The following is a 12,842-nucleotide window of genomic DNA, read 5'->3' on the forward strand; positions in this document are numbered from 1 at the left end:
CAGATTCTTAAAAATTTATTGATGATAATGTAAGATGAAATCATAGGTGACAAAATTAAAACAAAAACAAATAACCCTTGCATAGATCACAGACCATGCATTTGTCATCATCTGACACTGAATACATTGTAAAATAATCGCTGATAAACACAACATGACAATGACGGCTGGATTAAAACAATCAGTTTGATTTGCATGTGGATGAAAAGAAGAGCAGTAGAGTTCAATAGTCCTTTTGCAGTTTGCTCCAGAATTTCCCTACTAACAATTAAATGTGCATTCTTGATAGAAAAGACAAACTAGCCATCACACCTCTAACACAAGCAAGATCTTCTCAAGGACAGTCAGTGAGGTACACAAAAATCCCAACATTTGAATTGACTGTGCTGCCTCAGCAGGCAGAAAACAGTCCAATATCAAGACTTTCAGCAAATAAAAATACTTTAAAACCAGTGTAGTACAGAGGAGGCTGTGTGGCACAGGCCCTGTTTAGACATGACAGGCATGTTTCCCACAACACAGTATCACTACAGTCTAGACTGAGATAAGAATCTACTAAATATCACTTGAACAAGTGTTTCAGTCCTAGAAGAGAGATAAAGTTTGCGAAACTAGCCCTTAACATTCTTGCTCACATTCAGAGCCTAGCAAGCACAACCTGATCATCACACACAGGCGCTGCGTACACTTGATACCCAACGGTGATGAGGTCAGTGCTAAGGTGCTTATAAGAAATCCAGCAGTGAAGACATTTCACAACAACTTCTGAACAGGGCCTTTTACAGGAAGTCTTTGTGCAGATGAAAGCAAGGGTTTTTTCTTAGAATGATGCAACTGTCTTATAGTTGATCCACAGTCTGAAAGGCAAAGCTCATGCAGTCTTCCGTCATACATGCAGGTTTTTGCTATCAGAAGGTTTCTGTAGAGATACATTATAGCAGTAGGTTTAACAGTGGACGCTGGAAAAATGTGAACATGGTGTTTGAATAAAACCATAAAGAAAATCTATATATTTTTTGTATAATAGTACACTTCTTATCTATATCATTTAGTGTATAACCATTGATCATAATACAGTATTTTCATTATCATGAATTGCCAGATGAATGTAGTGTTTTGGATATTCCACTATATGGCATTTCTTCCTAAATCAACCATGTTACAGTGCCACCAAAAAAAGGAAACTAAAAATGCATATTAGTTTTTCATATGTAACTACAGTATGTTTATCTTATTGTTATGAAATTGCCTTTTGTTCTCATGACATTTAGATTTTTCTTTTAGCTTCATTAGGTTAATGTCTTGAGTTTTTAGGTCTTCTCACCTGTGTTTGTTTGTGGAAGCATAACATCTAACAGTAAGCAGAAAAAAATGAATATGTGAAAACTATTCAGGCACCTTCTCTGACTTTCTCTCACACAGCTGATCAGTGCAGTAAACTGATGATTGAGTCACTCTAAGTGCATCATGGGTTGTTCCTTTGAGGCTCCAGTCCAGCCTGGTAGTTAATGTGGACTCCTGCTATTATGAAGCCAATAGTCAGATTTTTTTTTTTTTTAAATTTCCTTCAGCAAAATATCAGCTTCTGCATTTTACCCCACTGACCTTACATAATCCCAGAACAGAAGGTAAGAGGTTGGTACATAAACAGCCCTGTTGTGACTGTCAAGTGATCGCAGGTTCTTTAACGTTCAAATTGACCTGTTTTTTCCTTCTTCTTTTTTGTTTTTGTTTGTTTTGTTGTATATTTTTTTTTACAAAAAAATGCATCTAAGAAACAGGTCATCTGTTATTCTATTGCTGTTAAGAATGCATGTTCTGTTGGGTAATTGAATGCATAGCACCGTCCATACATGCCCTCACAGCGACAGTAGCAACAGCACTGCTAATGTGAGGGGTATCAATTTGTTCACCTCATGTGAACTGTTTCATGCATGACATGTTACACACATTGCTACTTTCAAGCATCAGTCAAATGAGAAACTAGTTACCAAAGTTACTAACAACTTACTGATAGCTGCATTTATGAGACTACTGTAATTACCTTGTGTCATTTTCTATAAATAGCTGTAAAGCTATAGTATTGGGCATAACTGGGGTCCTACTGCAAAAGAAACCCTATCCAGGTTGAAGCTACAGGACACAAATGTGCACTTTTTTTTTTTTTGCTCTCATGATAAGTTACTGACATCTAGCAAGGTTCTTGAACTCACCTCACCTGAGGCAGACAGTCTTCAGCAGTACAGTACAAAGATTATTTCCAAACAAAATGACAAGCAGTGCCCTAAACTAACCAACCAGCCACCAGTGGCAAAACAGTTAGGAACAAGAGTCACAGAATGGAAAAAGTCTTGCCCAGAACAAAGATTTGCTTCAGTTTCAGATAACGAGTGAATGTAACAAGACAACAGTGTTAGTCCCGTACTAGTGCCACAAAGGATAGCCATTGCACCAACCTAAATGACCATGACACTCAAGTAACACAAAGGAGCTTTTTTCTTTTTTACAGGACCTTATCAGCAGAGTGCTAAATTTAAAAAAGAACATACAGTACAAAATCTTACTATTATCTGAATTCATCCTTGTACTGAGTGTAGATTGATGTACAGTAGCTAGAAATTTTCAAGTAGTTATTACAGTTTCTATCTATCTGGAGTTAGCCTGTTTGGGACAATATGCTAAAAAAAAAAAAACTTCTGAGCAAGCACAGTGTAAAAAGAAAAACGTCTAACTAGCAAAAATGATTTCAAGCAACAGAACACAATGATTGTGCAAAAAGATGGGCTGCCCTTTGGTGTAATGCCCAGGGATTACAGTATAACAGATGTAAAAACTATACCAAACTTCTCCCTTGTCTCTTACACACACATTGAAAGACATTCAGACGTGCCTCTATGACACAACAGTAAAATTAGATACCATTGTTTCAAAGAAACTAATATATAAAACAGTCAAGTTCTTTCCCTTAAGAGAGTAAAGTAATTTCTGCAAACTTTCTACAAATGAATGTTGTGATTGTGCGTAGCTTTAAGTGAGAAAAGGAGCACGATTGTGGTACATTATTTGTCCTAAGTGCTTGTGTAAAGGCTAAGCTTTGGAACTCTCACATTCAATATTGCATGACTGCAGTTTACACTTAAGGTTCCATTTTGCATTATGGTATACGAAGCCCTGCATTGAAGCTTGCAGCTCTGCAGCAAGTTTGCAATGACCTCATTGAGGTAGAGACCCTGAAAGGATGCATGATATATGAACAAAACTAAAACATAGACATAAATAAAATATGTTGACAAACTATGGATATTCCCTTTTGAATTGGATTGGTAACCATGCAGAGTACAATACATTGCTGCTTAAGGGCAGAATTAAGAGTGTGACAGCATGAAAACTGGGTTGTGCATGACAGCCATGGATCATCTTTTTTTTTTAACCATAATTATGTGCTAAGACTATTATCAACCTTCGTCATCTGGCATTACTGACACTATAACCAACAGTGTGGTTAAACCAGCTCTGTTAAACCTCACAAATACTGTACCACTGTACACAGAGGCACTTTCACTGGTCCTGTCAGTGAAAGGGACAAAGGCACTAGCAACTAATATCAGAAATGATTCTTTGTAATATGAAGTGAAATTTGGTATTGATCATTTTCAGTGGATTCCAAACCAATATGTACTAAAATTTGGCATGGAGATGGAAGCATGACTAATAACATGTTAACTTTTCTTGCTCAAAGATGGTCCATGCACTTTTCTACTGATGTAATACTGTATTTGGTGCTTATTATGATTATATGCATTTTTGATAATATTTATTCAGTTTCTACTTTTAAATTAGAAACTCTGCATCTTCAAGGTGAATTTGAATATATTTGATCGCAATTCAGAAACATCCAGAATTGAATTTCCTTAGTTTCCCTGACAATAGGGCACTGCAAAGTGCATGAATTGCAACAAGCTGTATACTGTCATGCATTAAATATACCAGGATACAAAAGTACCTTATTTGATAGACCATAATGCAGGTTACTTTTTTCATGCTATGATCTCATTTATGTACTGTTCCCTTAAAATTTAACATTCAATTTCTATACTTCTAAATGATTAGCATTTCAAAATAAAAAACTCATCAAGTGCACTCAGTATGAAAACAGATGAGAAGGAGGGGATGGAGGCAGGTATCCAAAAGAACATCTTTTCCATTGTGTGAGATTATGTCTCATGCATGCCGTTATCAAAATGGAAAGTCACTAATCATGCTTGTGTGAAGCTCACTTTATCATTGTGTTGTGTTGCATCTAAAGGGCATGGCATTGAATCACTTGGTGATATCACAATTACAGCATCTGCTGGAAAACAGCAGCATTGCGGATGTCCGTGAAGCGAGCAGATTACAGTCTGTTTACATCCAAACATGAGAGCCCAGTCTTCCTCCTATAAGGTGCTTTGCTGAAGAGTAGATTCTTTGTAGGAAGGACAGAGAAGTGGAGGGGGGAGGGTCACCTAACTTCTTGGCGGTTATCACTTGACTGCAGATGCTCGCATGTCTCTGCAGCCTTTAGTGGTGCATTGTGCAACTTGCTGAAATATTATCTGTACTCCATGCATAAGATTTTAATTACCACGCCATCATGTGGTTAGACAGTGTGCGCACTGCAGCCTCCAGGGAGTTGTGTATATGCTTAATAATCAGTGTTTTCTTTTTGATATATCTATATATTTGTAGGATCAGAAGAATTTATTATTCTATCTACCTGTCATATATTCTAACAGCTTTGTTTATTCTGTGTCCTTTCTATATAGCTGAGCATATTGAGGCCTAATGCCATAGAGAGCTTTGGGGAGGTAAATGAAGCATTCCTAACTGATGGTCTACTTCACATATGATGGCCCCACAGGGATCCCAAAGTTTCTAAGTAGTGTCTAAACATCTGTAAGCAGCTTGCTTTTATTTACACAGTTTTGGTTGGCTATAGTGCAATTGCCAGTTCTGAGGTTTGCCTCCCTAAAGTTGTCGATGCTATTGTTTATGTCTCCGTCAATCTCCATATATTCTGACTTGCTTACACTGGATGAACTACGGCGGCTGGAGTTGGTTTCAGAGGGGATGTTGGGATTGCTGACGTTGAGCAGCTGGGCCTGCTCTTCTCCTTCTGTCTCCCTATGGTAGAAGTAATTAAAGTTGGACACAATAACAGGCACTGGGAGTGCAATTGTCAACACTCCAGCGATGGCGCACAGAGATCCCACAATCTTGCCTCCTATAGTGACTGGGACCATGTCCCCATAGCCCACAGTTGTCATAGACACAACGGCCCACCAAAATGCATCTGGGATGCTGCCAAAGTAGGATCCTTGCTCCTCTGCTTCAGCAAAGTAGACAGCACTGGAAAACAAGATGACGCCAATGAACAGAAAGAAGATCAGCAATCCAAGCTCTCGCATGCTGGCCTTGAGGGTCTGCCCCAAAATCTGAAGTCCTTTAGAGTGTCGTGACAACTTGAAGATCCTAAACACCCTGACCAGACGGATCACCCTGAGTATGGCCAGAGATGTTGCCTGCTCCCCAACACCCTCGTTGTCAGGGTCTTCAGCCAGCTCAGTGCCGAGTGTAATGAAGTAAGGGATGATAGCCACTATGTCAATCATGTTCATCATGTTCTTGAAGAAGGCTGGTTTGCTTGGGCACGCCAGAAAGCGTACTATCAACTCAAAGGAGAACCAGATTATACAGAGGGTCTCAATGACGAAGAAAGGGTCAGTGAGGATATTTGGCTTGTAATAAACAGTAGAGTTCCCCACACTCTCCATTCGACCCTTTGGGTCCTCTTTTAGCTGTGGTAAAGTCTCTAAACAAAATATGACTATTGAAATCAGGATCACCATCACAGACACTATGGCAATCCCTCTGGCGGGGCCTGAGCTTTCTGGGTGCTCAAAGAGGAGCCAAATCTGACGCTGGAACTCCCTCTCAGGTAAAGGCCGCTCTTCCTCCCTGATGAACCCCTCGTCCTCACGAAACTTCTCCATTGCCTCCACCCCCAGCTCGTAAAATTTGATTTCTTCTGAGAACATATCCAAAGGGACATTCACTGGTCTTCTAAGACGACCCCCAGACTGGTAGTAATAGAGGATGGCATCGAAGCTGGGACGGTTTCTGTCGAAGAAGTACTCATTTCTCAGAGGGTCAAAGTACCGCATCCGTTTTTTGGGGTTTCCCAGCAACGTCTCTGGAAACTGCGAGAGAGTTTTCAACTGCGTCTCAAACCGGAGACCAGCTATATTGATGACTACTCTCTCACAACATTCATGGTCATTGTGGTCTGGAGGGTAGGTGTCCTGAGGGTGGCCAGGGACAGCTGAGGTCTCATCCATATTGTCTCCTGCTACTACAGTCATTTTGGGAAGTGGAAGAGGAAGAGGAGGAGTTGTGTGAGGGTTTAGGCTAGTCTGACTGAGCAGGCATTCAGGATCAGGGAAAAATTTCCACTCCTCAGCTTCCCACACCCTTTAAATTGTTGGAGACGTCCCCAGATACGAGGGGGCTGGTTGGCTGCCTTGCCTCAGTGCGGCTCCACTGCGGTTCTCGCTGACTTGACCATTGCTGCTCTCCGGTGCATCTGCTGCTGATGGTACTACTGCCTCTGTCACCCAGAGACAGGGAGAGAGAGAGAGAGAGAGAGAGAGAGAGAGAGGGAGGGAGGAAATAATGGGATCAAACATGAGATATTTGCAGGCTCAGCATCTTCTGGAGTTTATTTATTTATTTGCTTCTCTCAACCTGCAGTTAGTGCAGTTAGGTAAAAATATTACTCTAAGCAAGAAGTAGCCTACTGTAATATTTCTATAACATATGCATTTACAATCACTCTGTAGTACTCAAGCTCTTCAAATTCCAATAAGTATCTCTATCTCAGTATTTTAGACCCTGCTTCTCACTCCTGTCATATTTGTATAAAGAATTTTTTAATTGAATTTGTCACAGAACTGCAGTGTTTCCATACCAAAGTACGTGGCAGTGATTTATCCTACGCCACTCTCTCTAGCCTGAATTATGACATGACGCATAACATTTCATACTGATGTTTCAACATGCATACAACCCATATACTGTAGGTGGCAAAATATGTGATGCATGTGATGAAGTATCTTAATAAGAAAAGAAAACGATGCACCAGTAGTGTGTTATGTTTACAGCAAGAGCAACTTAGGATAAAGACCAGCCCAAGTGATAATCTGTGTGTTGTATAAGTCGGTAGTTTCGAGGCTTACCGTGGGTTGAGGTTGAAAGATTTTGAATGCGTCTTATCCTCGAGTAAAGTCATCCAACAGCAGGGCACCAGTGGGTGTCATGTGGCAACATCACACTGCACCTACTAAAAAAGCCTAGAGCCCTACTGTGCTCATCGTCATCCTAACCGTGTCCAGTCAAAGTGCCCTCAAATAGGTCTAAACGTCTGTAGATGGTGGAGAAAGATGCGGTGAAAACAAGATGAAAAAAAAGGAAAAGCCTGGAATGGAAGAGGAGCCGAAAGAGAGGACTGCGAAGCTGCAGCGTCAGAAGTTGCTTGCGGGGCGGCACGGTGGTGTGAACAGCTTACAGTATACCGCAGGAGAAAATCTTGCGCTGCACTTCGGGGGGAGATACATTAAGGGGCAATAAGCGAGCCCTTGACATTTCCAGACATCACTGCATCAGCAGAATTCTGCTGCTTTTTGCGAGTAGACAAGATGACGGGCACAGCGTGTTTCAGTGCGGCTCGGAGAGCGGAACATGAAACCACAATGCAAAGGGAAAAGACGGCCAGGTGCTGCAGCGAGGTCCAATGTTTTCTTGACAATGTCAAGCATGTTTGCTGTGCATTTTGCATGAAAGTGCAGGGGAGGTAAGGGAAAAGACGCGCTGGGGGGGGTGGGGGGAGGTGAGAGGGGAGGGAGGGCAGCAGGAGGGGGAGGAGTTGGAGGGTTTCGACGCAATGCAGACTGGCTCCACTGAAACACGCCGCCAGAAGTTATCTATACACCACGAAAACAAGAGCGCTCGTGTGCCAGCACCGCAATCAGACTGCAAAGATGGACAGTCGGTAACAAAAATCCATGCCGAGTTAGACTTGAGATAACAATTTAAAAGACGAGCTGAGAGATTCAAACAATCATCTTTTTATTCACTCTTGGATTTGAGGATTCTGCTGCGTTAGTTGGTTGTGTCAAGGATTATTTTACTGTGATTTTATAACTGTAATCACTTTACTAATGAGCAATTGTGAAACATAAAATCTGCAGAGGACAGCAGATCACTTTTCAGCACCACGGACAGCGCAGATGATTGATTTACCTCAAAAGACTACAAATCCCATAAAACAACCATAAGGACATACACGAGCTATTACAATGTCAGAATAAGCAAAAGAGCAGTTGCGTTTGTGCACCGCTGAACTGTGGGGTTTATGAGGCCTTCGGGGTCAGAGCTCAACTTTCTAAAAACACATATTCAACAGAAAATCCGATTATCAGACTTCTGTCTAATTTGTTAAAAAGAGGCTCCAGCCAAATAAAGTCTCCTTCTTTTATCACTATGGCATTTTATTAACTTAATGGGGTTTGTGGCAAGACAATCCAGTGTCTGGTTCTGTGCGTCTTTTCCCATCATTCAGTACCAAAAGTGACGAAGCATATTGACCTAATTAATGGGCATGCATTGGAAATGTGTACACAACATTAACTGTTTGCCTTCTCTGAGCCTGATCTGTGCAATACTGAAGATCAAAAAAAAAAAAAAAAACAACTGATATATTTTTGATTCATACTGTATTTATAAAAAGATCAAGTTTTCACATACATATTTAAATTAGAAAAATAAATATTTTATTACATTTATAATTCAAAATTAGTTCGTGTCGTGCAGACATTGTGTTACAGTGCTTTTGCCTATGGTGTTTACAGCAAGCTGTAATGCATGTTGAATGTTTGTTACACTGCAGAGGTAAATTGAAATTCCCACTTTGCATTATAAGCTGCGTAAGAAAAGGGGAATTTCAGACAAAGCACAGTACAAAAACACAACATATACACAGGGATTTTTATACAAAGAAAAAAGCGTGGTCATTTATGAAGCCTACACAGAAGACTGTGGCTTTTTTTCTAATGGTGATACACACAATGTCCTTTACGACAGACTGAACCTTTTCCAAGCGCACCTTGAGGTCTCTGTAGGCTACATCACTGGCAATGCAAGAATAATCCGTGAGAAAATGATCCAATACTGTGCAGAAGAAGAAGAGAATGCCATACTTGTATTTTGTTGCGACTCTGAGGCAATAACACGCTTCCCTTAATCGTCTGCCCCTGCAAGTAAGCAGAAAACAACACTCACTATGTTAACATTAGGAGGTGAGAGAAAGCAGATGATCTCATGGGCTTAGGCCAATAGTGTAATTTCGCCTATAGTCCCTGAGCAGAAGCGCTGTCTGCATGGATATTTATCATCCACAAAGTGGCGCTAAGAGCTCACTTATTTTGACCATTGGCTGTCCATTACAAGGTGCAAAGCAAAATAAAACGAAGAAAAAACAGAGATCCTCTATCAGGAAGAAACAGCCAGTCGACAAACGAGCATCTATTGAAGTGGGAGCAGTGTAAAACTTTTAAACTCTTTTCCACTGAAGGTTTACATAATGTTTAATTGACGTAATGGTGCATAATACCAAAACCGCTGTTCTCAAACACGAGGATACGATCAGCACAAACACATCAACAAACCAAACGACTGGACGCAGAAGAGTTGAGCCACCGCCACGGTGCTCATGGCAGCAGGCAGCTCTCCATACGGCAGCGTACGGCCCAAGCCCGACACCGACACACAGACATATGACCTATATCAACCCAGACACTAGTCTGACAAAAGGTAATGTCTCTGTTTATATGTGTGGATAGCTCTCACCCTGTGCGCTCCAGTTTGGGGAGCTAATTGCCCTTGTGCGCCACTGGCACTTTGACGAACAACTGAACTGAACTTTGGGATTGTTAAAATAGGCAACCTGATTTTCTCAACAACAGAAAGACAGTACATAAATCGAGCTGCCTTTTTGTGCAAAAAAATGATATATATATGATTTGTGTATAATTTGTCTATATATATATATATATGTATAATATATATAGAATTTTTATATATAAAAAAATGTGTCCTAACTGTGAAGTTGAAGAGTAATTGATGGCATTTTACAGCCTTGGAATAAATGCTTTCTGAATTAAATTAACCCAACTCTCATTTTACAACAGATATGTGAGACATTCGGGAACCCCTCTGGACAGTGTGCGTTAAATATCTGTAGCATCTGATATGAAGCGTGTCCAACTCACCAGGAATAAAGCGTCTTTATACATCAGTCAGTTTCCCTGTGTATGTCTCCAGTGGGTTTAGGTATGGATATGTCAAAGATTCCAAGTCGTCACTTTCCTGGTAGGACTCAGTTTTGGAGAGCGACTGGTTACTTTTTTTTGAATCGCTTTCAACGAAGGAGAGTTGTGGCTGGTGCCCACAAGTCACGTGTACGTACTGGACGTTTTCCTCCTCGTCGTTCTCTCTGTGGTAGAAATAATTGAAATTGGACACGATTACGGGAACAGGTAACGCTATGGTGAGTACTCCGGCGATGGCGCACAAAGATCCAACAAACTTCCCCCCAATAGTGGAGGGATACATGTCTCCATAACCAACTGTGGTCATTGTGACCACAGCCCACCAAAACGCATCGGGTATACTTGAAAATCCAGACTCGGGATCTTCTGATTCTGCAAAATAAACGGAACTGGAGAATAAAACCACTCCAATGAGCAGAAAGAATATGAGCAGCCCCAGCTCCCTGAGGCTTGCGTGAAGCGTTTGGCCGAGAATTTGAAGACCCTTGGAGTGTCTGGAGAGTTTAAAAATCCTGAAAACGCGGACCAGACGGATGACCCTGAGTATGGCCAGTGACGCAGCCTGCTGACTGCTGCCCTGGTGCTCTGCGAGATCGAGGCCCAGGGTGATGAAGTATGGCGCTATAGCCACAATGTCAATCAGGTTCATGATGTTTTTAAAGAAACCCGCTTTGCTGGGACACGAAAGAAACCTCATAGTGAATTCAAAAGAAAACCACACGATGCAAAGTGTCTCCACTATGAAAAACGGATCCGTGAACGGGCTGGGCGCTTTACCGGGAGCACTTCCATTGACGATGTTTTCTTGCACTGCGGGGACGTCTCTAAACTCCGGTAATGTCTCCAAGCAGAATATAACAATGGATATCAAAATAACCATGACTGACACAATGGCAATTATCCGTGCAGGTCCTGAACTCTCTGGATACTCAAACAGGAGCCATAACTGGCGTTGAAAGTCGTTTTTAGGCAGCGGGCGATCCTCTTCCCGAGCCAAACCTTCATCCTCTCGGAAGAGCTCTATTGCCTCCTCCTCAAGTTGATAAAACTTTATTTCTTCCAGGAAAATGTCCACAGGTACACTCACAGGCCTCCGGAGGCGCCCCCCTGACTGGTAATAATAGAGGATGGCGTCAAAGCTCGGTCTGTTTCTGTCAAAGAAGTATTCATTTCTCAGCGGGTCAAAGAAACTCATCCGTTTACTAGGATCTCCCAGAAGCGTGGTTGGGAAACGGGAGAGGGTCTTTAACTGAGTCTCGAAACGCAGGCCTGAGATGTTGATGACCACCCTCTCGCTGCATTCCTGGTCCGCTGGTTCCAACTCAGCAGCACCTTGCGACAAAGGAGTAATGACCGCAGTCTCCTCGTGGTTCTCCTGGGACACCACAGTCATCTTTTTACCCCTGCGAGGGTAAATCCGTCACTCACCTCCTTGGTGCCTTCGTCTTGCCCTTTTGCCCGTGCGTCCTCCAAACTTTCTCATGCAGCTGCCCGAGATTTAGGCCAAGACCCTTTCATTTGCGCCTTAAGTCCCAGTTGTTTTATTTGTTGATATCCAAAATGCTGTTGTTGATTTACACCGCGCTTTTGCCAGATTAGTGCCTCTGAACTGTCAAACTTCAGTGGTGCGCACAGATCTCCACTTGCAAAAGCTATACTGATGGCTAGAGGTGGCTATCATATTCACACCATTTTAAACTCCAAAGCCCTCCCCAAATTGGAAGACCAGATGACATTTGCTGCTGCTGCTGTCCCTCTCACACTCACTCACTTCAATGTAGCAATGCACTGATTTCAGTGTAGACCTGTAGCTATGTAAATGTCATTTTTTAAAAACTGAGTTGAAAGTGCATGTTTTTAAATATATCCTCCCTGAGAGTACCCCCTCTTGTCTTGCTCAGAGCAAGATCCAATATGTTTTCCGGTCCAGAGTCTACTTAGAAACCGTGCAGGTCCCTCATTCATGAAATCATGGTGCTATTCTTGTCACAGGGGGAACCTCCAGGAGCTGCCATGTGTCTTTGGGCCACAGCCCATGGTTTGAGAAACCACAAGTACCTATGGACATGACAAACAGATCAGGTCTGTTAAAGGTAGAGCAGTTTTTTCCTGTAAGTACATAGAAATTGTGTCTTGAAATAAATAAGACAAAATATTCAGAATGCTTTGAAGCACAGGGCCTTGTATAACCAGGGCCCCTCTTGGACCAAGCCAGTGGAAAATGCTGGCTTGACTGACACCTGAGCACCCAGAGATTTTGCTTCAGGAAGCAGCCAAGATAACATTCACTGTTCATTGCACTTAAAGAGCTCGATTGTAAAAGTTGAAACATGGGGGGGCCCAGAAGTCAAGTGACCCAGCCTCAAGGGTCACTGAGGTGTAAAAAAAAACAAACAAAAAAAAAACCAAGTATTTCGA

The 12,842-nt window shown here is 41.8% G+C and overlaps 2 protein-coding genes across 3 annotated transcripts; both read right to left on the minus strand.

The window, feature by feature from the left end:
• Positions 1 to 6,419, minus strand: LOC113132654 (potassium voltage-gated channel subfamily A member 1-like). The gene has a single exon (XM_026310934.2). It carries the CDS (start codon positions 6,399 to 6,401, stop codon positions 4,926 to 4,928), a length of 1,476 nt encoding a protein of 491 aa, XP_026166719.1. The 5' UTR covers positions 6,402 to 6,419; the 3' UTR covers positions 1 to 4,925.
• Positions 6,420 to 6,518: 99 nt separating this feature from the next.
• On the minus strand, positions 6,519 to 12,122 carry LOC113132655 (shaker-related potassium channel tsha2-like). 2 transcript variants are annotated; one of them, XM_026310936.2, is made up of 2 exons: positions 10,365 to 12,090; positions 6,519 to 6,646 (listed from the first exon to the last, which is right to left on the minus strand). In XM_026310936.2, exon 1 carries the CDS (start codon positions 11,815 to 11,817, stop codon positions 10,381 to 10,383), a length of 1,437 nt encoding a protein of 478 aa, XP_026166721.1. In that variant the 5' UTR covers positions 11,818 to 12,090; the 3' UTR covers positions 6,519 to 6,646; positions 10,365 to 10,380. The 2 variants fall into 2 exon arrangements, with proteins under 2 accessions (XP_026166721.1, XP_026166720.1); XM_026310935.2 differs by lacking the exon at positions 6,519 to 6,646 and adding an exon at positions 8,794 to 9,347 and having other exon boundaries at positions 10,365 to 12,122.
• Between the last annotated feature and the right edge of the window lie 720 nt (positions 12,123 to 12,842).

Source organism: Mastacembelus armatus, chromosome 6, assembly GCF_900324485.2.
Source record: "Mastacembelus armatus chromosome 6, fMasArm1.2, whole genome shotgun sequence".
NCBI classification, from domain to species: domain Eukaryota; kingdom Metazoa; phylum Chordata; class Actinopteri; order Synbranchiformes; family Mastacembelidae; genus Mastacembelus; species Mastacembelus armatus.